This window comes from Saccostrea echinata, unplaced genomic scaffold (genome assembly GCF_033153115.1).
Source record: "Saccostrea echinata isolate AGI-Se365-2 ecotype Australia unplaced genomic scaffold, CSIRO_AGI_Sech_v1 ptg000017l, whole genome shotgun sequence".
NCBI lineage: Eukaryota > Metazoa > Mollusca > Bivalvia > Ostreida > Ostreidae > Saccostrea > Saccostrea echinata.
In genome coordinates this window covers 5,588,335-5,611,879 of record NW_026889766.1, presented here as the reverse complement: position 1 = coordinate 5,611,879, position 23,545 = coordinate 5,588,335, and the positions used below count along the sequence as shown (strand labels likewise).

Sequence of the window (23,545 nt, the reverse complement as noted above, 5' to 3'; positions counted from 1 at the left end):
GTTAGTTTAAAATATGATTTTCTATTTCTAAAAACGTAAATGTATTTGAAACGCTTTTTTCTACATTAGGCAGAAAAGAAATATCTTTCTATTTAATGTACTACCGTCTATAAACGTACGTTACTTTAGAAAAGAAATATAAAACTGGCGTTACGTATAGAAGTTGATTACGTTTTTTCAAGGTATTTTTTGTGATCGAAATTCAAACTTAGAGTCTTTAGAAAAAAATAATTGATAATCATTAAGATTGCTTGTGTTTATGTTGAATGTTTACAATACTTTCACTGATTGCGCGTGTTTGAGATAGCTTGAAGTGTTCAGTTACTATAGTAGCCCTGTGTAAAGAATATACGGGAATATACAGGGTTAGTTTATATTTGAACATTTTCAATGATGATGCTGAACAGTTCTGTCATATTATATGAGCTTCAATAATTATAAAAGATAGTGAAATAAAACAACAGTAGATCAAAATTTTCTCAGCTCATGAATTCACGCCAAAAGAGAAGGCGAATAAAATTCCCTGCGTTAAAAAAGGTCTCAGCATAAAATTGCCTAGTATCAATTTTTTTATCGCATAAATTACATTTTAATATGTTTTTTTCTTTACTTAATTACTTCTTTTAAAGCTAAAAAATAAAAAGTTTAAACCAAAATATCAGTTTTTTCCCCTTTGCCTTTACATTTGATACCAGTATGTGCATATACACATGCTTGGAGAAGGTTTTTTTTTTTAGAAGCGATTCACTTATCCGGACGATTCATTTATCCGGACGTTTTCGTTGGGAACGGAAGCGTCCGGATAAACGAGGCGCCACTGTACATGTATCATTATCAGTGATAGCACTTGAGGTAAGACCCGCGTGAAAATAGACTGTAAGAATTGCACAAAAGAAAGATCAAAATATGGTTAGGGCTAGATTTTGGTCACTTCGATAACATGAACATTTACAAAGGTGAAATCGCGATAGTTTGAAAAGTAAATCCCTCAACTGATCCCTAGTTCAAAACAAGTGTTCAATTATTTATTATTATTTATATATATTTTTATTTATTATTTAAAATATCAATGAATTTTTATCATCAGAGATACATGATAGTAAAATGTTAGGCAATTTCCAGGGTTCGTAAACTTCAAATGAATTTTCACTGAATAATAAATACATTAAAAAAAGTTTATTTTTGAGTTACACGAATATCAACCGAACTTGTCTTGTTTTCATCAATCGAACTTGATTTATTTTGTAAAGGCAATTGAGTCTAATAAAAATGCAACACATATACCAAAATGTATTTTAAGACTGAGGAACAATAATTATAAATTGACGGAAATGTAACAACTTTGTGAACTTCCTGTGAATCTTGTGTTTTGCTATCACAAAAAAAAACAACAACATAAAAACAATTAATTAAATTATATTCTCATTTTGACACAGGCTTTAACACAATGAACCAACGCACTGTTCTGTTATTCCTAAAGGGAAAATATTGATTCAGGTTTATGTTAGTAAATTCAGCATAGATTGATTGATTGATTGTATGTTGTTTTACGTCCCATTCGAGAATTTTTCACTCATATAGAGACGTCACCATATACCGGTGAAGGGCTTCAAATTTTGACCTTTACTCGGCACTCAGGGCCATTGAGCAGTGAGGGATCTTTATCGTGCCAACGCCTGCCGTGACACGGGGCCTCGGTTTTTAAGGTCTCATCCGAAGGACCCGCAACTTTCACTTCAAAGTGCCGAGCGCCTGCATAGATTGAAATACGTAATCAATGTCATCGTCGTGAATTCATGACATCAAATGTACATGTATTATGATGCTTTTCAACCTATTAACAATAGATTTAAACAGAGACAAATGATACAAAAGAATGATTAGTCACACTCAGTGTATTTCTGCATCATCAATTGATGCTACATGTACATCATTCAAAAAACCTCAATGTCTGATCATGAAAGGTAAATCTGATTACAGCAATGATAAGTAAATAGAATCCCTGCATATTGCGGGAAGTCCTTGAGAGTAAATTAGGACTGGGTATTGGCCAGAACTTTCGTGTTGCGATATACTGCAATACTTTTAACTGTATTGCAATAGGTATTGCAGTATTTTCAACGAAAATTAAAATGGCATTTTCTTATTTATTTATATTAACTTCCATTTACATGCAGAATGTACAAATCTATGTTAAGTAAGCAAAAGGGAAAAATCCGATTGATTTAATTACAGTTATGCACTGAAATACACCCATATAACAGCTTCTGTCTTACTGTTTGGCTTAATTACAGACCTTTCCGACAGTGTTTTTTTTATATTTAATGATAAATTTCCCGAGTGTATATGTATATGTAGATTTGGAGACTAGCTCTTTAACAATCTGTTGTATTTACCATGGGTCTTTATTGTGTCGTAATTAATGACCTGTTTTTGTATTCATATTAAGCAGAATTTATTCAATATCTTCTACATGACTAGAAGAAGTCTCATGCTGTAGCCCTCCATTCGACATTCAGATACATCGATGACTTTTTATCAATTAACAATATTCATATTGATTCCTACTTTGTTTCGATATACATGTATCCCACTGAACTCAAAATAAAAGACATCACAGAGTCTGACACAACTGCTTCATATTGGGATGGATGATGTAGTTAAGACATTGATGACATATCTTATGATAAATGTGCTCACCTCAACTTTTCTATCGTTAACTTCCCTTGTTTATATGTAGCAATTTATATACCATTGTCACCTGCGTATGGAGTTTATGTCTCCCCGTTGATTCGATACTCAATGGCAAGTAGAATTTTTGGAACAAGGCAGGATATTGACAAATAAATGATGATACAAGGATATCAACAATCTCGGTGAAAGTCAGTATTTCGTAAATCCTATGGTCGATACAATGACATTGTTTACAAATACAATTTGTCATTAGGTCGAAGTTACCTGACGTCTTCATACAATTTTAAGCCAATATTTTCACACTGAATTGTCTACGGATTTTTCCGTTTACCCGATCATGACAAGTAGCACAAGGCGGGTATTACAGATTTACACCTCCTTGGCACCTGATCCGTGTTGGCGCTGCTCACAATTTTTATTGTTTAAATGGACTTTTGAGTATGATCAATTTTCGTTATTTTCAAATTTGATTTCCAAAATTATACTGTAGGAAATTGAATACTAGAAATTTCCATTAATACATCATTTTTTTAAAATATGTTTTCTTGGAAGGGAAAATACTACAACGACTCTTTAAAATTACTTTGGAAAACAAAATTCTTTCTTGCATTATATTGAATACTGAAGATATGGTATACAAGGACTTTTCAGCAAATACAATGTATCATAAGTCAAATACTGACTGACGTTTCGTTTAACATATCAGGACAAGGAGCACATTGCTTGTGTGACCGGTCTCCATGGGATGCTTACTCCTCTGTGGCACCTAGTCCTACCTCTGATGTTTTTAGAGGTTCGTCTTTGCTCTGCTTCCAGTTTGCATTGTTTCAATGGACTCTTGAGTTTGATTACTGTTCATTACCTTCATATTACTTTTTATACATATCAATTTCCAATCCACATCATTTAACTGATATTTCTTGCAGTTGAAATGTATTTTAATGTTTAATGCTTACTGCGTAAAATGTTCACATGGAAAAGTTACTGAAAGTTAAACAAGATGAGTTTGTAAAACACTGATGTCCCCGTTTGACATTGCGAAGTTTGCAACTCATTGACACGTTTCTCAAATGCAAGTCAAACTCTAAGGTCAAAAGGCAGAAAGTGTTGGTACCAAAAGAAAGGATTTGAAACAAGGAATATACATATGAAATATGAAAGCCTTTGCACCAACCGTTCAAAAGATATTACCAAGGTTACAGTTTTTCAACAGTAGGTCATACTACAAGGTAAATGTCAACGGTGAAGCCTTTGTCACAAGAAATGTACATTTGAAATATGAAGGCCCTAGCATCAAACGTTCAAAAGTTATGGCCAAGTTTAAAGTTTGGTAAAATTTTGCAAAATTGGGTCAAACTCCATCAAGAGATAAATATTGGTTCCCAAATATCTTGTCACAAGGACTACACAAGTAAAATACGAATTCCATAGCTCCAGCCAAGCAATATTAAAGCTTTTGCAGACGAACAGACAGACCAATAAACTATATGTATTGAATCTTCGATTAAGGGGGTTTAAAATCCGTGGGGTTTTATTTCTTCTTCAGCAAATACACTCTATATCATTGAAATAATTGTTACACATGGGCTGTATTTGAAAATTGTTTCCTCTTATCAAAGCGGTGGAAGGCTTGCATATTCATTTAAAAATTCTATGTCACTGGCTTCGGTCCCCCTGCCCAATTTTGATGAATTTAAATTCATACTTTTCTTGTTTTTATTTTTTTTTTTCACTATCCCATTAACATAAAAAGGGGAAGTATACATAAATTTAGCAAAGTCCTTAAAACTCTTTGAATGAGATATGGAGAAAACGAACAGTATTCAAGCCCATAGTCCATTTAAACAAAATAAATCGGGAGCAGAGCAAACATGGACCTCCAAAAACAGCAGAGGCGGAATCAGGTGCAATGGAGGAGTAAGCATCCCCTGTCGACCGGTCACACCCGCCGTGCGCTCCTTGTCATGATCGGGTAAACGGAAGAATCCGTAGAAATTTCGGTATGTAAATAATGGGCTAACAATTAGTATGAAAAAGGTCAGTCAGTATCCGACCCAATGATAGACTGTATTTGCCGACAAGGTCACCGCATCGACCATAGAACTTGCAAAATGATGACTTCAAACGAGACTGTCGATATCCTTGTTTCTTCAACTTGTTGGTTATAATAACTTGCCTCGTTTTAAAAATTGATCGTATGTAGAACATCATCTTGCGCATAGAATTAACTGGGAGACATAAACCCCATATGAGGGTTGGGTTTTGAAGGGAATAGTAAAAATAACAATTGATGAAACTTTATTGACAATTTTTACCATGTTTTCTTATTTCCATGAGAATTAATAACTGTGTATAAAGAGTATTTCAAATAGTTTTACAAGAGGTATGTTCACATAGGTCATATTTAATTATGTTTACCTTTTACTTCCTCTTTATAAATGTTGAAAAAGTATAAACTGAATGGCTCTCCTTCTCATCATTACAGCTCATTACGTTTTAATCTAACGTGCTTTTGTGAACTTATCTAATGCACATTTTGAAAGTAAATATATATTGCTACTAAACAAAGGCACAAACAAAAAAATGAATTATGCAATTTTATTGAATTTTTTATATTAAGAATTGATAATCTTAGTTGCTACCTTTTCTGCAAGAATGGCAGCCTTGCTGCAATTAGGCATCTCAAAACAAAAAGATTTCAGGGAGATTTTCTTTGGAATTCAAAAACGTTCTTGCTAGCGTGACTTCCACATACCATTTAATTTATAAGTTGTTTGTATGTTTTGAATAATGTCTGGTCTGTTTTATTTGACCCCATTTTTTAATAACGTATGTTCTAGTGCAACGGAAGTTAAGAAAATACATTTCCCTATTGTGCTTTCCAAAACATCTTAGTTGAAATTTACGGTGAAATATGACTTTGGTAAATAAAAATATCCCTAAGGCTAAAAAAGACTTTTGGAAGACCCTCAAGCGGGAATCCTACTCAATTCCAAAGACATTCAGTAAAATCCTTATTTATAGCAAACCTAGTGTTATAAGGCTGTTATTTTCGCAAAAGGGGGAGCAACTAATTATCAGAAAAGAAAACTTCAATGATCATGAATGTGAAAACTATTAAAATTGCAGAATTCATTACATCTTGTGTTTGAGCCTTTGTTTAGTAGCAATATATTTATTTCCAAATTACGCGTTTAATTAGTTCACAAAAGAATTTTAGGCTAAAATGTTTTGAGCTGTATAGTAATTTATTTAAAGACATAATAATTATCCAAAAATGCATTCAAAGAAGAAAATAAAACAGTGCCGGATTCAACTACTGAGGAGTTTTAACCTGAGAGGCGAAGTATATGTACAAATTTCTCTCTTAGTTTATAATTATTTTTGTGAATTTTCATGACACAAATTTTGAAAAGACCAATTCAGAAACAACAACTTCTGTCAGCTTTTCATTTTGGTGAATTTTGCTATAAAAAATCCTATTGTGTCTTTATTATAAACTGCCATGTTATCACGTGACTCAACACACGATGGGTCAAACACCTGTAATAATTGTTGCAGATTCTTTGATAATCCTGAACAACGTCTTCCAGGGGACCCTAGATTTGGAACCTGAAATAAACATAAATATGTTGCTTTTAAAATGCATTTCAACCTAAAATTCTAGATGTTATCTATGGTTTATATACATACATCGTAACAAAGTGAAGTTCATATTTACAAACACGTCCTTGAATTCTGAGATATCATAATAGAAATTATAATTCCTATATACATTAAAGGATTTCTTTTCTTTCTTTTTTTTTTTTTTACAAATACAATAATTTTCAAATTATTCCTTTTTATGAAAAAATGTGATTTTTTATTGGATTTTACTACATGTACCCAAGATACGGATGGATATATCATTTTGTGATATACAATGTGTCATTTTATGACCTGTATGGATATATCTTTGTATCATCTTATGACTTGTATGTTATATCATTTCATGATACGTGTGGATGCATCATTTCAAATTTTCTATATTAACTCCTTATCAACACTGGCACAGAAAGGAAAATGTTAGTTAGAAGTGGTAAAAGGTTCGAGGAAAAAATAACTAAAGTTAAAAATTCCATTTCTTCCTCTATATACTAGTACAGAAATGTCGGTCTTACTTTCAACTGACTCCAAGTATTATTGGATGGATGGATGGATGGATGGATAGATAGATAGATAGATAGATTGTTGTTGTTTTACGTCTTGAGATTTTTCACTCATATAGAGACGTCACCATATACCAAAGAGCTTCAAATTTAGACCTTTACTCGGCACTCAGGGCCATTGCGCAGTGAGAGTTCTTTATCGTGCCAAAGCCTATCGTGACACGGGAACTCAGTTTTTAAGGTCTCATCTGAAAGACCCGCGACATTCACTTCTTATGTCGGGCGCTTGGCGAAGAAACAGTACCTACCTATGTTTAAGCCTTATGCCTAGGTCACATTTAAGCCGACGGTCGAGCGACCAAAAATTATCTCGTATTGTCGGCTGAAATAATAAAACTGATCGGCCGACACTAGTATCGGGCGAGGCAGAGTAGTCACATTCATTCCTAAGAACACCGATGCCTTAAAAAGTAAAAATATTTATAAGTCGGTTAGCCGTCGCCCGATCAACGTTCGCTAGACCTAGGTTTGTTTTTCACTGTCGTCCAACGTTTACGAAAACCCCATTCCTAAATGTCGACCGACCAACGACCGACTTTAAAAAAATGTCTGCTGATTGTCGGACGATGATCGAAGGTTGGTCGACGGACTATTTAAAGACTGCTTCGAAAATGAAGTAATCGGCCACCGATGCAGAAAAAATTATAACTTGGTCCTACTGACTCAAAATTGGTCGGCCGGCGAAAAAGAGGTCAAATCGCACAAGACAATGGTCGATGAACTGCCGACAGTCGCCCGAAGAATCCTATTTTTGCCTAAAAAACCGTCGGCCGTTCATCGTTTTTGGAAATGAGACTGGGGTTTCAGGTTTGACGGAGAGTACCAAACAATAATCGAACTCGTGCCTCCCGATCACGAAGCGAACGCCCTAGCTACCAGTTGGCTACCGTGACCGGACGTATATCATTAAATAGAGTTATGTATTAAATTCATTTAATCATAACATGAGGACTTTCTTTCCATCAAATTTTACTCGATGATTATTCTTAGTGTGTTAAAAATAATATATGACAGAATTGTGTGCAAAGTTTAAAGGACTTCAGAATCAAAATAAATATTTTCCCCAACACACCCAAGTCTATAAATATTACATGTATATGAGAAATTTTATATAAAAATGACATTTTGGATTTGTGACATTTAAACACTAGTCTATTTCTGGAATAAGTTTTTAGTTTGATGTAGCAATTTAAACTATCATTTTTCCGTATCAATAAGGTTATATATTCACAAGGAAATTGCGACTGTATCAAATTATTAACTTGTTCAATTTCGTACACTCGAATTCAAGCAAAGTGTGTGTGTATTAATTGCTATTGTAAAACACTTCCTTAAGCAAATACTTCAAAAATGCACATTAAAGTTCATGTTAATAAATGTTACGATTTTACTGCCTGAGAGAAGAAGAAAAAAACTTTGGGCATAAGTTAAGCATTCCTAAACAATATCAATACTTATCTGGTTTGAAAGTAAAATGTCTTAAAGAATCAATGTAGTTATTTTTGGCCATACGAGTTTTCAATTTTTTTTCTGATAAATTTTGGTCTTTTTTAATAGGTTTTATTCGGAATCTTTCTACGAAATCTCCAAGTTACAACATCTTTCAAATATATAGCATAGTAATTCACTTTCAAACCAGATAACCGTTCACGTAGCTCAGTCGGTAGAGCGCTCGCTCCGTGATCGGAAGGTCGTGAGTTCGAACCTCGGCCGCGACTGACATAAGTCGATAAAAAATGGTAGCAACTGTTCCTTCGTCATGCGCACGGCACTTTGGACTTCGGATGAGACCTTAAAAATCGAGGCCCCGTGTCACGGCAGGGTTGGCACGATAAAGATCCCTCATTTCTCAATGGCCCCGAGTGCCAAGTAAAGGTCAAAATTTGAAGCCCTTCGCCCGTATATGGTGCCGTCTCTATATGAGTGAAAAATTCTCGAATGGGGCGTAAAACAACAAACAATCAATCAATCAAACCAGATAATTATTGTACATGGTTTGCATTGGTTTCATTTTTCAGTCATAATGAACCGTGAATGTATATACAACTGTACATAACTCCGATACGATATATCTATGTAGAATAGGTTCTTGAATTCTGCCATTCAAATCAATTACAATTACAAAGAATATCATTCAATATAAGATATTCCTTCTAAGTACATTTCAGGAAAACTTAAACAGTATGTTACGATTTTCATAGAAAAGAGTTATGTATTTAATATTAAAGTTCATTACTAAAACAAGAAAGTTTTAGAAGTTCAAACAGAAACGAAACTTGTTTAGAAATTTATGAAGTTCGTTTAATAAATGAGATAAAGAATTTATCTCATGAACTTCAAGAATTAACCTCACTGTAAACACTGTTGCTTTTTCTTTCCATCGTTTTTTACTTAGTTTAAAATGATTACTTTAGTGTACCTGGTTTAAGAAAGATATTAATTGGTCATATCCATGGAAGATTTTGAGTGCGTTTAGTATATTCAAAACCTTTTTTTTCTTCAACACATAGCTACCAGAGGTAATCAATTTTCCCTTAAATATGTCTGAAAATATGCCAGATATATAAATGTGACTTTTTGGACTTGTAACATTTGGACTCTAGTTTATTCCAGAATTAATTTTTTCCTTTGATGTGGCACTTTAAACTTTCATATTTTTTTCGTATCAGCATGGTTATACCTTTACCAGGAAATTGTGAATGTGTCAAGTTATTAAGTGAATATGTTCAGTTCCATCAACAGTATATTCAGAGTAGTTCATTAAATCAATCCTAGCAAAGCTGTATCTTAATTGCTTTAGTAAAACATTTCCCTATTCAAATACTTCAAAAATGTGCCTCAAAGTTCATGCTGTTGAATTTTAAAATACCGGTATTTATACTCCTTTACCACTAACTGTTAAAAGTTTGTTTTTTTTTTCTGGCTGAGAGAAAAAAAAGGACAATAATTACTAAGAGGTACTGTGAGCACTGAGATTACAAAATAATACCCCCACTCCCATACGAGTACAGTGGCACAGTTTGTGTTTTGTTATGGGAAACCCAAAATATTTGTCCAATCAAAAACCTAAAATAAGTGCACAATGGTATTATGTAATATGAATTCTGTGAAAATCTCATTAAATTTCATTGTGGTTATAGGATTTGTGGATAAGGGATGGCTACCCCAAATGACTTGTTCCTCACATACTCTGTTACACATAAATCTTCTTGTTATGTATTAAGCTCAAAATAAATTCTGATAGGACTTATTTTAAATATGAGAGATTGGCTCATATGAGCTAAATGGAATGAGCTCATTTATGCTGTGAGAATAACTTTATCACAATTTATTATTTTTAGATCAATTTATTTGAGCTAAATGATAAGCTTACTTGAGCTCTAAGAAAAAAACTTACCAGATCTTTAATGGAGTGGCTTACATATCTTATACTGAAACAACTTACTTTATTTATTATTTTATTTAAGTATATCAAAAATTGTAAAAAAAAAAAATAATAATAAAATCAAGTCCACTTAACGGAGGTTTAAGGGAGCCTTGAGCAATCAGTGAGAATTATGCTGACTTGAGAATGAGGAACAAGCTTGGCAAAGCTGTGAGATAGACTTACTTGTCAATGAGCTGAGTGCTACATTCATCTGAGCTGTGAGACAGACTTATCTGAGCTGTGAGACAGACTTACAAGTTGTGAGAAAGACTTACCTGACCTGTGAGATATACTTGCCTGAGCTCTGAGAAAGACTTACCCGAGCTGTGAAATATACTTACCTGAAATGTGAGATATATTTGCCGGAGCTCTTAGATAGACTTACATAGCTGTGAGATAGACCTACCCAAGCTGTGAGATAGACTTACCTGACCTGTGAGATACACTTGCCGGAGCTCTGAGAAAGACTTACCCAAGCTGTGCGATAAACTTACCCAAGCTGTGAGAAAGACCTACCCAAGCTGTGAGATAGACTTACCTGAGCTGTGAGCTGTAAGTCTGGGAAGTTTTCTAACACCCACACAACTTGTTTTTCATTCTCCTCCAGTGTAACTGTACAGGTACTGTAAACAAGGACTCCACCGGGTCGTAGAAGCTGGACAGCCTGAAAGTACACAACAGGGGTTTCAATTTTTCCTAAAAATTAACTGGTCCAAGGACTACTTATTGAAAGATAAAAATTCATGTATATTCCACATTTTCCCAGTCAATTGTCAGTGTCAGTGCATTGCTTGTATTCTTTGTTATTATAGCCTAGGTTCAAACACCTAACTGATAAAGATACAAATTGGATATGAGATTTATTGATACATGGGGCCAAAACATAGTTAAGCCATAACAAATGAGACAGCAAAACAGTATTAAATCTTGCAAACAAATTTGAAATTTGTATAAACATATATTTCTCTTTTACTAAATAAATCTTCATAATTGCTTAAGTAAGTGGTATGTAAAATTTCAGTAGCCCCCGCACTGCAAACTTGATGACTTGTCTAGCAGCCCAACCTCAATTTTCAGTTGTTCCAGGCAAGTGGGCTACTCTTGGTGTTGAACCCTGGTTTAATACTACCGTGTGTAGAAATCTTCTCTCATATCTCAAGTACAAATTGAGTGAGCTCACACTGACATGGTTTAATACTACCTTACGCATGAACTTTCTCTGGTATCCCGAGTACGATTTGAGCGAGTTCAGAGTGATGTGGTTTTTGAGTGATGGTCTCTGACCAAGGGCACTGCAGGGGACGTCCAACAAAATACGGTCAAAATATTCTGCTGGGAATTCTGGGAAGTTCAGGTTGCCACCTGCAATAATAAGGGAAGTAATAAAATGATTGTGTACTTTACAAGAGTAAAGACATCATACATGTTGACAGAGTCTCTCTATGAAAGATATACATGTACATGTACTGTATGTAGTTTAAATAAATATTAATTTAGGTTTTAATTTCATGGTTGAAGGTTTCCCTAAAAATCCATGAGAATTGAACCCCCCCCCCCCCCCAATATATATATATATATATATATATATATATATATATATATATATATATATATATATATATATATATATATACATGCATATGTATATGTTATAATTCTACAGTTATAAGCAACCTATCTACATAATCTTCTTGCATTTTTCTTTATAAAAATGTTTCATTCTGGATAAAAATTGTGGAGTACATTTCTTAAAATTTGAGTCAGACCTATTTCTTTTATGCTTGATCTCTAAATTAACCACTACAGTGGTATTTGCTAGAATAGATAATCTAGCTATCTTGAACAGACCACTTAACTACCTACCATGTGTCAGAGTTTGCTTACAAAAAAATTAATTTTCTGGAAGTTAGGCAAAGTTAAATGAAAAGGTATCTGAAAATAATAATTTAATTCCCTAAAATAGAGAAAATAACATCTGCAACTTAGGAAAGTATTTCATTTGATGTAAAAAGTAACTAAAACAGCCATCTTTGATTTGATATTTAGCATCAAATATTTCCCTAAATTTCCCTATGTAATGGATAGGCTTACTCAAATATAAACCCTATCTTTCCCTATGTACCAGTAACAGCCAGGCTTACTCAAATATTGACCCTGTCTTTCCCTATGTACCAGTAACGGCCAGGCTTGCTCAAATATTGACCCTGTCTTTCCCTATGTACCAGTAACGGCCAGGCTTGCTCAAATATTGACCCTGTCTTTCCCTATGTACCAGTAACGGCCAGGCTTGCTCAAATCTTGACCCTGTCTTTCCCTATGTACCAGTAACGGCCAGGCTTGCTCAAATCTTGACCCTGTCTTTCCCTATGTCCCAGTAACGGCCAGGCTTGCTCAAATCTTGACCCTGTCTTTCCCTATGTACCAGTAACGGCCAGGCTTGCTCAAATCTTGATCCTGTCTTTCCCTATGTACGAGTAACGGCCAGGCTTGCTCAAATATTGACCCTGTCTTTCCCTATGTACCAGTAACGGCCAGGCTTGCTCAAATCTTGACCCTGTCTTTCCCTTTGTACCAGTAACGGCCAGGCTTGCTCAAATATTGACCCTGTCTTTCCCTATGTACCAGTAACGGCCAGGCTTGCTCAAATATTGACCCTATCTTTCCCTATGTCCCAGTAACGGCCAGGCTTGCTCAAATATTGACCCTATCTTTCCCTATGTCCCAGTAACGGCCAGGCTTGCTCAAATATTGACCCTATCTTTCCCTATGTCCCAGTAACGGCCAGGCTTGCTCAAATATTGACCCTATCTTTCCCTATGTCCCAGTAACGGCCAGGCTTGCTCAAATATTGACCCTATCTTTCCCTATGTCCCAGTAACGGCCAGGCTTACTCAAATATTAACCCTATCTTTCCCTATGTACCAGTAATGGCCAGGCTTGCTCAAATATTTACAACAGCTTACACTTCATTCATGATTTCAGCTCTACATAGATCTATGAACTAGCTGCTACAATCTTGACTTTCATCAAACATAACAGTTTCTATTTCTTTACATCCCAAATCAAAATTGTAAACAAATAGCAATACATGTACAAGCAAATCAATAAAATATATCAATGAAGCTAGAGAATTCCCTTCCATGTTTAATCTTCAGCAACATAAAAATACATCGTCCTATATATTTTTTTTCTTGGCTACTGTAGATTCCTAAATATACGTGATGAATTATCGTGCAATTTTGTGAGAAGCACCACTCACAAAATAAAATTACTCACTTTTATTTTTAAGGAGCCAAACTCCATGTAAAACTTCTAGTACAAACATACACTCGTGAATTATTGTTCTTGCCATTTGGTGTCAAAGGGCCATTGCACGATATTAAGTAGTCGCATAAAGTAAGGAATCTACAGTATTTTTTAAGTAGGGCTTTTTTTCCTAAATTCTAGAAATACATATAAGAGCAAAGCTGTAGATTGCACACAACACAGAAACATTACCAGCGGGAACTACAGAGATCCTCAGTGCATCGCAGGCGTAACAAGTCACACAGGTCAGGCCCCACTTCTCTAGGTTAGACCTGATCTTATCCACCTTGTGATCTGACCGGTCAATAGCTATCACCTCTCCCTATACATAAAGGTAAGCAACAGTTGTAGCAACATCATTTACATACTTGTCTCCATAACTTTGTTAATACTTTTATCACAAAAGTTTCAAAATATGATTATCCTTTAACTCTTAACCATTTTTTATCATTATCAAGGATGAAATCATTCCTGGTATAGTTCAAGTTATAGATATAGCCAAGATTGACAGACATAAAATTTTTAAGCCACAATAAACCAGATGAATGGACCAAATACAAAATTTTCATAGAGTCGAACTCTATCATCCAGTTTAAGTAGTCAAAATATCTAAATTCAAAGATTTGGAAGGGGGGAAGGGGGATAATAGTCATTCTGACGTTCACCAAACACATCAACTTTTGAAATACATGTGTATGCATGTAAAAATTACATACAGAACCTTGTTTTTCATTTTGCTGGCAATGTGAGTTGTCTTCCCTCCTGGTGCTGCACACATATCCAGAATTCTCTCCCCTGGCTGTGGGTCAAGGACATGTGTACATATGATAGAGGGCAAGTTCTGGGCCAGAATCAGGTCAGGTCGAAGGTCACTGAGACATGGGGCCTCATACAGAGGCTCTGACATTAAAATTCCAACTCCACTGTAATAAATATTAACATTTATAATAAACATACTTTTCCTAAAAACAATCAATGTACACTCTTTATTTACTTTATCCCACAGGTTTATAGTGATTTCAAAGATATACATATTCAATATTTCCAAAATTATGGTGTTATTTGAGTCATTTTTAAACAAGATATTTAAGGTAGATAACTCTTCACACCACAATTAAAAATTATAAAAAACTTAAATTTCTCACTATAGAGCAAAACTGACCTAGATTTTCAATCTACTGAGATTTATGATTAATATGTACCTCGGAGTTGGTTTGGTTTTGAATATGTCATCTCTACTGAGCTGTGCCACACCATTTCCTACATGGAACCTGGATCCACCTAGGGGCTGCATGTCACCTTTCAGATATTTCCCTTCGAGATCAATATACACAGAAACCATGTCACCTGACATCATGTCTATCAAAAAATAAAATAAATTGTTCATAAGAAAGGATCACTTACATTTTTTTTATTCATTCAAATATATATTTCTGGGAATATTAGAAATTATCATATGTCTATGAAGAATATCCGCATATGGATACAGTCAAATATCATATCTAGAACTTCATGGCATCAAAAATAAACTTTGAGGTATCCAAAGATTCGAGATAACAAGGCTAAAAATCATAAAGAAAAACTTGTTGGGAGTAACAAATCACATCGATATATCCCTGCTATTTAAGATATCAGTGTTTGGGATACCAAAGTTCAACTGTAGTATTTTATCTGTACGTTTCCCCTTGACCCCTTAACAAATTCCTCCCCCCACCCTCTGCCCCCTTCTACACCTACTGTTCACATCCCTCCTTTGCCTCCTCCCCTTCCCCTCCCATTCTTCATATTACCCCTCACCATTTATATCTTACTTGCAGGTGCCCCAATTATTCCTTGAACAAATATGTCTGCTCCCCGTAACACAGCCATTCCACATCTGTGATCGATGACCACCTCCTTCTCCATCTGAAAACAATATGGACAACTGAAAGTTTTATCTGTAATTTTGTTTTGGACATTCTTAGATTAGCTCTGGGTAGCAGCATAATTTCACTTGGTAATTTAAGCCTCCCTGTTACATTAAAGTCACAGATCAGGTTCAATTTCTATAACAGACCAAAAAAGAAAATTCTGCTGCTCATCACTAACTGCAGAGATTTTTTTCATTGTTCAGATAAATAGATTTTGAGAGCTCTTAAAACAGGGATGTGTATTTCAATTCTTACAACTAAAGTGTTTATTATCTGACAAAAATACCATGATACATTATTTTCTACTTAGTCTAAGCCGACTCCAAGAATAAAATGGCCACTAGGTCCCTAACCGGATTTTTGATTTATAAAATGGGGACTTATCAAAATGGTTGACTTCAGTTTTGAGAAATTTACCTCTTTTATCTGCAGTGGTCCTCGATTTTCTATGACAAGTACATCCTCAAGGGATGGGTGGAGAAATATTTGGGGTGGATCCCAGTTTTTGCTTTTATAAATCTTCAAAAAAGAATAATGAAAATTGATTTACTTGAACTTGTAATGCTAATTTTGATGTGAAAATTTCAATTAATGGTTGTGCAAGGTGTTTCAAGATATTGATATACAATTAATGAAATTACAGTTTTCGGTCTGAAGATTTGGGGTAATTTGATCATGTTAAACAAGTATTTCCTCTTTTAACTTAGAAGGTAAAGGCTATGCTATTTACCAACATCCTTCTAGGAAATTTTTGTAAGGAAGGAAAAATCAACCCAGTTAATCATCACAAACAAGTATTACTTCATTTCCTTACACAAGTATAAACATTCAACACGTTTTTTGTTGTTGTTGTTTTTTGTTTTCCTTATTTATTCCTTTTTCCCATGAATATACTTGCATTTCATTTTTTGATGCTATACAAACATTACTTCACAGTGATATAATATTAAATTGCATTGATAACCTGATAAAAACCAATTATAAGATGACAATAATGTATGAAGTCCTTAAAGAAAGTGAATTAATATTTCTTTTCTTTTTTCTTTCTTTTTTTTTTTTGCATTGCACTACTAGGTAGATGTCAGAATTTCATTTAAAAAATGTGTAGTAAAATATAACATCTATTGCTTAAATATCTGAATGATGAACACCTCATCCAACTGATTTACTACAATGCAATCACTCAGTGCTTAATTTTTAAGAGCAAAGATGGCTTGGAACAAATGAATTTGTACAAAAATTGCCATATACATGTTGCAATGGAATATTATGGAAGAAAGAAGCCACAGAGGAAAGCTGGTTTACAATAAGTTTAGATCCATACACTCATATAAGCATAAAATGATTTATTTGACGTATCACCATTGTACTAGTTGATGTGTAATTAGGATGAAGACTGTTTGTACCATTGTGAGTTCTTCATTTATAATTGCCTTTATTTCCTGACTGCTGAGTTTTAACATATTCACTCTCAGTGTGGTGTACAGCGGTGGTGAAGCCAGTACCTCCAACAGTCGCCTAAAGGACAGCCTGCATTTGTCTCCTTCCTTGTAAATCATAAAACTTGGAATTATATTTATTAAATTTAAAAGTTCTGTGATGCATATGGTGAAATATAATTTAAACCTATTGTCATTGATATCTAAAATAGTGAAGTCAGTAAGATATCTGTTTATATGGACATCTGAATCAGTTATAAATTATACACGACTCACAGTTAGTGAATCAATGTCTGCCAACTATCCAGGCAGTGCCCCCCCCCCCCCCCCCATAATTTAGCTGATATATAGTCTACTATAGAAAACATACCTACTTTATGCTTGTGCCCCCTCAATAATGTCCAAAGACCTTTTTATTTTTTGCTTTTCAAGGAATTTTTGCTTGGTAGTGCCCTCCCCCAAATGAAATTGCTTCCTATTTGCCTGCTGTGACACTATTACTTTGGACTTTTGACACATGAGATATTTATAACTTGGTTCTTGGTTTAACTGACTGAATGATAAAAAAAAACCCACATAATACACAGTCTTGCAGATATCGACATTAATGTACAGGTATGCATTTAATATTACATGAATGCTACCAAGCAGAAGAGGACCCCCATACATCCACATCCTTATCTCCATGCAACGAGCCCATGTGCGGAGTTGGATCAAGAAGTCCACACCCTATCCCCACCCTCTCTCAGTTAAAATGTTCTCTGTAGCTATTGATGTGGACCCCCCCCCCCCCCCCCGGGAAAAAATTCTGGATCAGCGCCTGGAGCATGAACTCCAAATGAAGTCTTCTTTGTTCTAATGATCTTTAATTACAGAAAAATGTGTAGGATTTCACTTGTTTTTGTGCCATATAGTCTGCTCAATCGAGATTCACCTCGGTTTCAGCTAGAAATGTAGCTTCTAAATAACTTTTAACGTCCTCCCTTAGTTCGACCTGAGGTTTCTCCATACTTAAACTGGCTTTAAACAGACATCTAATAAACAAATTTCGCTAAATTATTAGTAATAGAGTCCTCTCATCATCACACGTGTATCACAATGTTTTGGTCCGTTTAGAATATTCAGGACATCGATCCCGAGCTAAATTCACATGCATAAAATTTTAAAGTAGTATATCATTTGAATATTAATTGATGATATTTAGATTTTATGCAATAAGTTAAATATTTGTTATAACTACATAAAATAAACAAGAGCTTTCAAGACATTATGACTCTAATCACTTGTTTTCTGTTGTGAAAAAAAAAAAAAATCTGACAGATCTAGATCAATTAATATTATAATACCTAATTAATTTATATAATAATAAAATGCTTCCTTGTCTTCATTTATTGAAAATACTAAATATCTCATTATACAAATAAAAATTCTATACAAAAATATAAATAAATATCAAGTGCATTGTATCAGATATAATTGCAAGTCAATGTCATAGAATTCTTAATATCGAAATTCTATGTTAACTTTACCTATAAGTCTGAATTAATACACTATGAAAATTCTATTTCATTTATGTAACTTATTTGACAATCATCCTTGCAAGAGATTCTGTGATATTTGTAACATATCACAAGCAAAAATTAGAGAGTTTTAATGCTCAATTCTCTAGCTATGACAATTTCTACAGCAATTTATCATAATTTATTTATAAGTCTTTTAGTATGTATCCTGTTGACAATTGCACAGAAAAGAACTGTACACCTGAGCTCAAAAACAATTACTTCTTCCTTGATCACATCTGAGATGAAAACAAATACACAAATCAATAAATAATTCAAGTAAAAGTCCACACTGCATTGTGTTGTCACATTCAGTCAGTATGTCCCACATGTTCATTTTATCTCACATTTTCTCATACGTTCTAACATGACCACATTCACAGGAGACACTGTACATATCGGATTCCTCGTCGTATGACTCAGGGCCATACTTGTGCTCATGTGGTCCCGAGTTCACCTTAACTAAACTACTTCTGACAGCCAGTCGTAATTCTGCAATAAATAAATAAATAAATAAATAAATAAATAAATAAATAAATAAATAAATAAATAAATAAATAAATGAATGAATGAATGAATAAATGAATGAATGAATGAATGAATATTAAATGAATGAATGAATGATTTATTTTAATTGGTCACATTTTCATGGTTAGAGGAAAAAAATATTGGTTCATAGGGATAACATTTTGTGGTTGAAGACATAAACATTATATACTCTAGTTTAAAATTAAATGTCTCAAGGTGGAGTTAGATTTGTGGGCCTCTTCATACCACAAAAAACAAGGAAAAATTAAACGTCAACAAAAATTGAATTTCTCAGATAAATAAATATTGCTTATTAATAATGTTGCATTATTAATAAAAGCGGTATTCTTCTGGTGATTTACTCCTGAAGGAAGTAAAACTTTCAAAATAAACATGATTTCAGTTTTTGCAGCATCTCATTACAATTCTTTGTTTTAACACTGACCTTTGACTTTCTTGTCAAACTTTTTTCGTTTTGCTGTTTCCCTTTTTGAGGACCTCTCATCATGTGCTTTCTCTAGTCCCTCTTCTGACCCCCATACCTCCATAGCACGGTCATATACCTAATCAAGACAAGTAACTTTAGCTACGTTGAACATTTATGTACCGGTACATGTGTAAAGGGAGACAACTCCCTATTATCAATAAAAGGTGAATCAATTTATTAATAAGTTACTCAAGTATAATATGTAAAATAGTTTATTAATATCTTGCATAAATGTTATCTGAGGTTTAAAATCTAGAAAAACCAATATATATATATATATATATATATATATATATATATATATATATATATATATATATATATATATATATATATATATATATATATATATATATATATATATTTTATCACATTAATTATATGGATTTATGAAGCTTAAACCAGCAAAAAAAAAAAAAAAAATTACAGAAATTCATTCAATGAAGCTGTAAAATTTCATGAGTTGGGGGGAAATGGATCAACATGCAGACCTGAGGTTCATAGTATAGCTTCATGTCTCCCCAGCGAGGGTTCCTGGGATTTTTGCGGATGATGAATTTGAGGGGTGGATCTCGAATTTCTAGATCTGAATCTTTTAGGAGGTATCTGTCCTTGGCTTCTGTTTTTGTCACCAGAGGATGTTTCTCTGTGTCATCTCTACAATAGGATTTAATATTGGTATAATTCAAAAAGACATTCCATAAAATCAAAGTTTTATTAATTTATAAGTCATAGGGTTTCTCTATCATATATATACTGAATAATCATTTGATTCCAGATACATTGTGATAAGCTTTACACAATTTTCAAAACTTGTTTCTGTCTGGTATCTCCTGTAGTGTAATCTGCAACCAAATCTCTGGAAAAAAAAAAACTGCCAAGAGCTGACGTTTTGAAAATACTGAGCTACATATACTAATTTGTGGATGCGGTCATCTTTGAAATTCTGCTGTTGAAACTGAATGTATTTCTGCATGAAAAATACTGTGTACTGTAGACTCCTTATCTATTATCGCAAAATGGTTCTTCAACATCAAATCGCAAGAACAATAATTTGTAAGTGGATAGTTTTTACATGGAGATTTTACATGGATTTAAGCACCATAAAAATAAAAGTGAGTAATTTTTTTCAGAAGTGGTGTTTCTGGCAAAATTACGTGATTAGTTAATTTCTCACGTATATTTGGGAATCTACAGTATTGAGAAAAGTTTAATATTTCTAATCTATTCCACCGATTTGAAAGAGACTTTTTTTAATTCTACATGTATGTCATGGCTACTAACTTGCAGACATCACACACATTAGCATTGTAGGTTGTCAACAGCCAAGAGTCCATGAATTCTTTTCCGCAATCATCACAAAGCAGTGCATCAGACTCCAAAACAGGACCTATATTAATATAAGGATAAAGCTGGAATATTAAGGTTCATCTATACTCTGATAAGAGAGATAACTCTTAATGACATAAATGTCTATTATTCCTTTAAAAATTTGTCAAGTTGAAATGTCTTTTTTATTTAATTTTGCCCTGCAAGCTATGGTATAATTGTTTGTATTTTACTTGTGAAAAATATTTCTTTCAGAAAATCATAAAAATTACAGCAACAATTTATATGAATGAGCAGAGGGTTTATGAACCTTAAAACAGTCCGAGAAAAGAGGACTTACAAGGTCAACTGGAATCAAAAATGAAACAAAGCTCAAATCTAAAATATTCCCACAATATAAGGCACATATTTCCCAAACTTTGGAATTTCCAAATTTAAAAGTCTTAGTTGGATCATTTTTTTTTTTTTTTTTGGAAAATTCATGGACTACAAAACAAACTTGCATGACAAGAATACTGTGTTATTTTTCTACAGTTTTATTAATTTACTATCATAAGCCTATGAAATATCAATGAGGTGAAATAAATGAGGTAAAATTAGCTTGGAACAATAGTTCACTAATGAAAACAACCTAAGGTAGTGACTATAAATGTGAGCAAGTTGAAACAGTTTTTTGGAGGGGGGAGGGGGGTGTCAGGGTCAAACAACCTGTCCAATAAAAAAAATCAAAACTGTAATTGAAAAAAAATCCAAGAAAGTTAAAGAGAAATTACAAGTATACTAGAGTTCATACTTAACCTTGAACTCATAAAATAAATTTACTTGACCTTGACACCTTACCTAGTGGGTGTTTGACCTCTGCCTTTTTTGCCTTTTCTTCTTCTTCCTCCTCTTCTTCCAGGAAGAATCCTGCCCCAGTATCGATGGTGCGTGTCACCTTCTGTCTACAGCAGATAAGTTAAATGCTCATGTGTGTTTCTGTGTGTACAAACTCTTAAACAGTCAGACAGTATACCAAACACTAACAAGTCAATATGATAGACATTTAAAAGTAATTTGACTTTTCTGACATGTTGTATCCTAAGGTTTCAACTGTTGTATCTTGAACTCTTGGAAATTTCAAAGCTCTCTTTCATTTTCACCAAATCTGAGATACTATGTACCAGTATATCAAGTTTGTCTGATTCTTTTTCTAGCTTATAACTGATGAAAGTTTGGAATCCTTTCACTTTCAAATCATTTACAGATTTTCTCTGCATGTGTTTACTTTGACTCTGGACCTGTGTAAGGATTTTAGCTAGTCTGGACAGACTGAGAAGTAAAGCCTATTTAAGAGTGCTTACTTTGAGTCTATGGCAGTGTAAGGCTTTTTAGCTAGCCTGGACTGCCTAAGGAGTAAAGCCTTTTGACGATTTCGCTCAACTCTTGCTTTCTGTGCTGCTGAAAATTTTCTCTCTTCTTCTTCATCAGCTGTAAGCATAACAAAAAATAAAGAAAACCAGTGTTTACTAGAAGAAAGTAGCAGGATTCAAATCCCAACCCCTTGAATACTTAGACAGATGGTTTAAAAACTGAGCTGTCTGGTCATGCCCGACAGCCACACAACTAAGTAACTCAGTTCTTAGGCAAACCAACCTGCATGACTACGAAAATAGTGACACACTTGGTCCATGGTTTGAATCCTGGCCTGGTATATATGATATAATTGAGCTTTCCCCTTTTTAGCTGTAACATATGGTGGTATATACGATGGCCGATAGCAGCCATCAATTTACACTAATGTTATGTGTGTAACGTGTACTACAACATTTTCATTGAAAACTCCCTGACACGTTACACCTAAAAGTAAAAGTGTACAAAGAGGCAACACAAAGAAACGCTGATTCTGTTTTGATACTTGATACCACTTTAATTTAGATATAGAGTATACATGAAACTTTTCCTGACACTTTACACACAGAACATTGGTGTAGAGTGTGCATGGAATTTTGCAATGACACTTTACACTTTATATATTCACTTTTACTTTTAGGTGTAACGTGTCAGGAAGTTTTCAGTGAAAATATTGTACATTACATACAGTGCACAGTGTAGGCTGCTGTTGGCCATCGTAGGTACTTGAGCAATATGACTGGTGATAAACTTTTTAAGGATGATCCTTGGTTAGTGTCTTCCATATAGAAGACTGAGAAGAATCTTCATCTCAGGACGGACCCTTTTCTCATTAGAGAAATGGACAGGCATAGCCCACATAGCTACATGGACGTTATGGCTATGCTTGTCCACTTCTCTGCAAGAATAGACAGATCATTATTTTAAGAACAGACTATTCCATTGGGCAAAGACATTTGAAAGAGGAAAAATGTGATGGTCATTGCTTTGCAGAGTACACTCTTGTACATAGATTATTGCTATTTATCGACTGGGTTGTTTGATTGTTCAGTTGCTTTTTAATAAGATAAATATAAGTCAGAATCAAAGTTTTCGTGAAATTACACCTGTATTTGCTTTATCGTCAGTTTCGTCAAAAGCTGAAGAGGGTCCTGATCCTAATACATCTGACATGATTGCACATCAACACATGCAGTCATGCTATCGTACTTTCTTTTCGGGAAATGCTGCGCAATCTCGATCCCGATTTTAAATGCAAAAAAATAA

General features: G+C 34.0%; 2 protein-coding genes across 2 annotated transcripts; both read right to left on the bottom strand.

The window, feature by feature from the left end:
• Positions 1-6,135: 6,135 nt before the first annotated feature.
• LOC133189285 (tRNA (cytosine(72)-C(5))-methyltransferase NSUN6-like) lies at positions 6,136-18,059 on the bottom strand. Its single transcript, XM_061324683.1, has 10 exons — positions 17,919-18,059; positions 16,952-17,092; positions 15,963-16,064; positions 15,447-15,540; positions 14,838-14,994; positions 14,357-14,558; positions 13,828-13,957; positions 11,531-11,691; positions 10,868-10,993; positions 6,136-6,306 (listed from the first exon to the last, which is right to left on the bottom strand). The coding sequence occupies exons 1-10, from the start codon at positions 17,991-17,993 to the stop codon at positions 6,136-6,138; spliced, it is 1,359 nt and encodes a 452-aa protein (XP_061180667.1). The 5' UTR covers positions 17,994-18,059.
• Positions 18,060-18,450: 391 nt separating this feature from the next.
• Positions 18,451-23,490, bottom strand: LOC133189352 (DNA repair protein complementing XP-A cells homolog). The gene is made up of 7 exons (XM_061324745.1): positions 23,386-23,490; positions 22,231-22,357; positions 21,728-21,831; positions 20,843-20,948; positions 20,050-20,215; positions 19,517-19,634; positions 18,451-19,035 (listed from the first exon to the last, which is right to left on the bottom strand). Exons 1-7 carry the CDS (start codon positions 23,450-23,452, stop codon positions 18,887-18,889), a joined length of 837 nt encoding a protein of 278 aa, XP_061180729.1. The 5' UTR covers positions 23,453-23,490; the 3' UTR covers positions 18,451-18,886.
• Between the last annotated feature and the right edge of the window lie 55 nt (positions 23,491-23,545).

Excerpts from the sequence above, each read along its gene's own strand:
- LOC133189285 (XM_061324683.1), bottom strand. The coding sequence starts at position 17,993 with ATGGAGAAACCTCAGGTCGAACTAAGGGAGGACGTTAAAAGTTATTTA. Across the intron at positions 14,995-15,446 it reads AATAATTGGGGCACCTGCAA|ACATGATGTCAGGTGACATG; the intron begins GTAAGATATAAA and ends ATTTTTTGATAG. Across the intron at positions 6,307-10,867 it reads ACTTACAGCTCACAGCTCAG|GTTCCAAATCTAGGGTCCCC; the intron begins GTAAGTCTATCT and ends TGTTTATTTCAG.
- LOC133189352 (XM_061324745.1), bottom strand. The coding sequence starts at position 23,452 with ATGTCAGATGTATTAGGATCAGGACCCTCTTCAGCTTTTGACGAAACT. Across the intron at positions 21,832-22,230 it reads TACACTGCCATAGACTCAAA|ACAGAAGGTGACACGCACCA; the intron begins GTAAGCACTCTT and ends TATCTGCTGTAG. Across the intron at positions 19,036-19,516 it reads GTTTGACAAGAAAGTCAAAG|AATTACGACTGGCTGTCAGA; the intron begins GTCAGTGTTAAA and ends TATTTATTGCAG.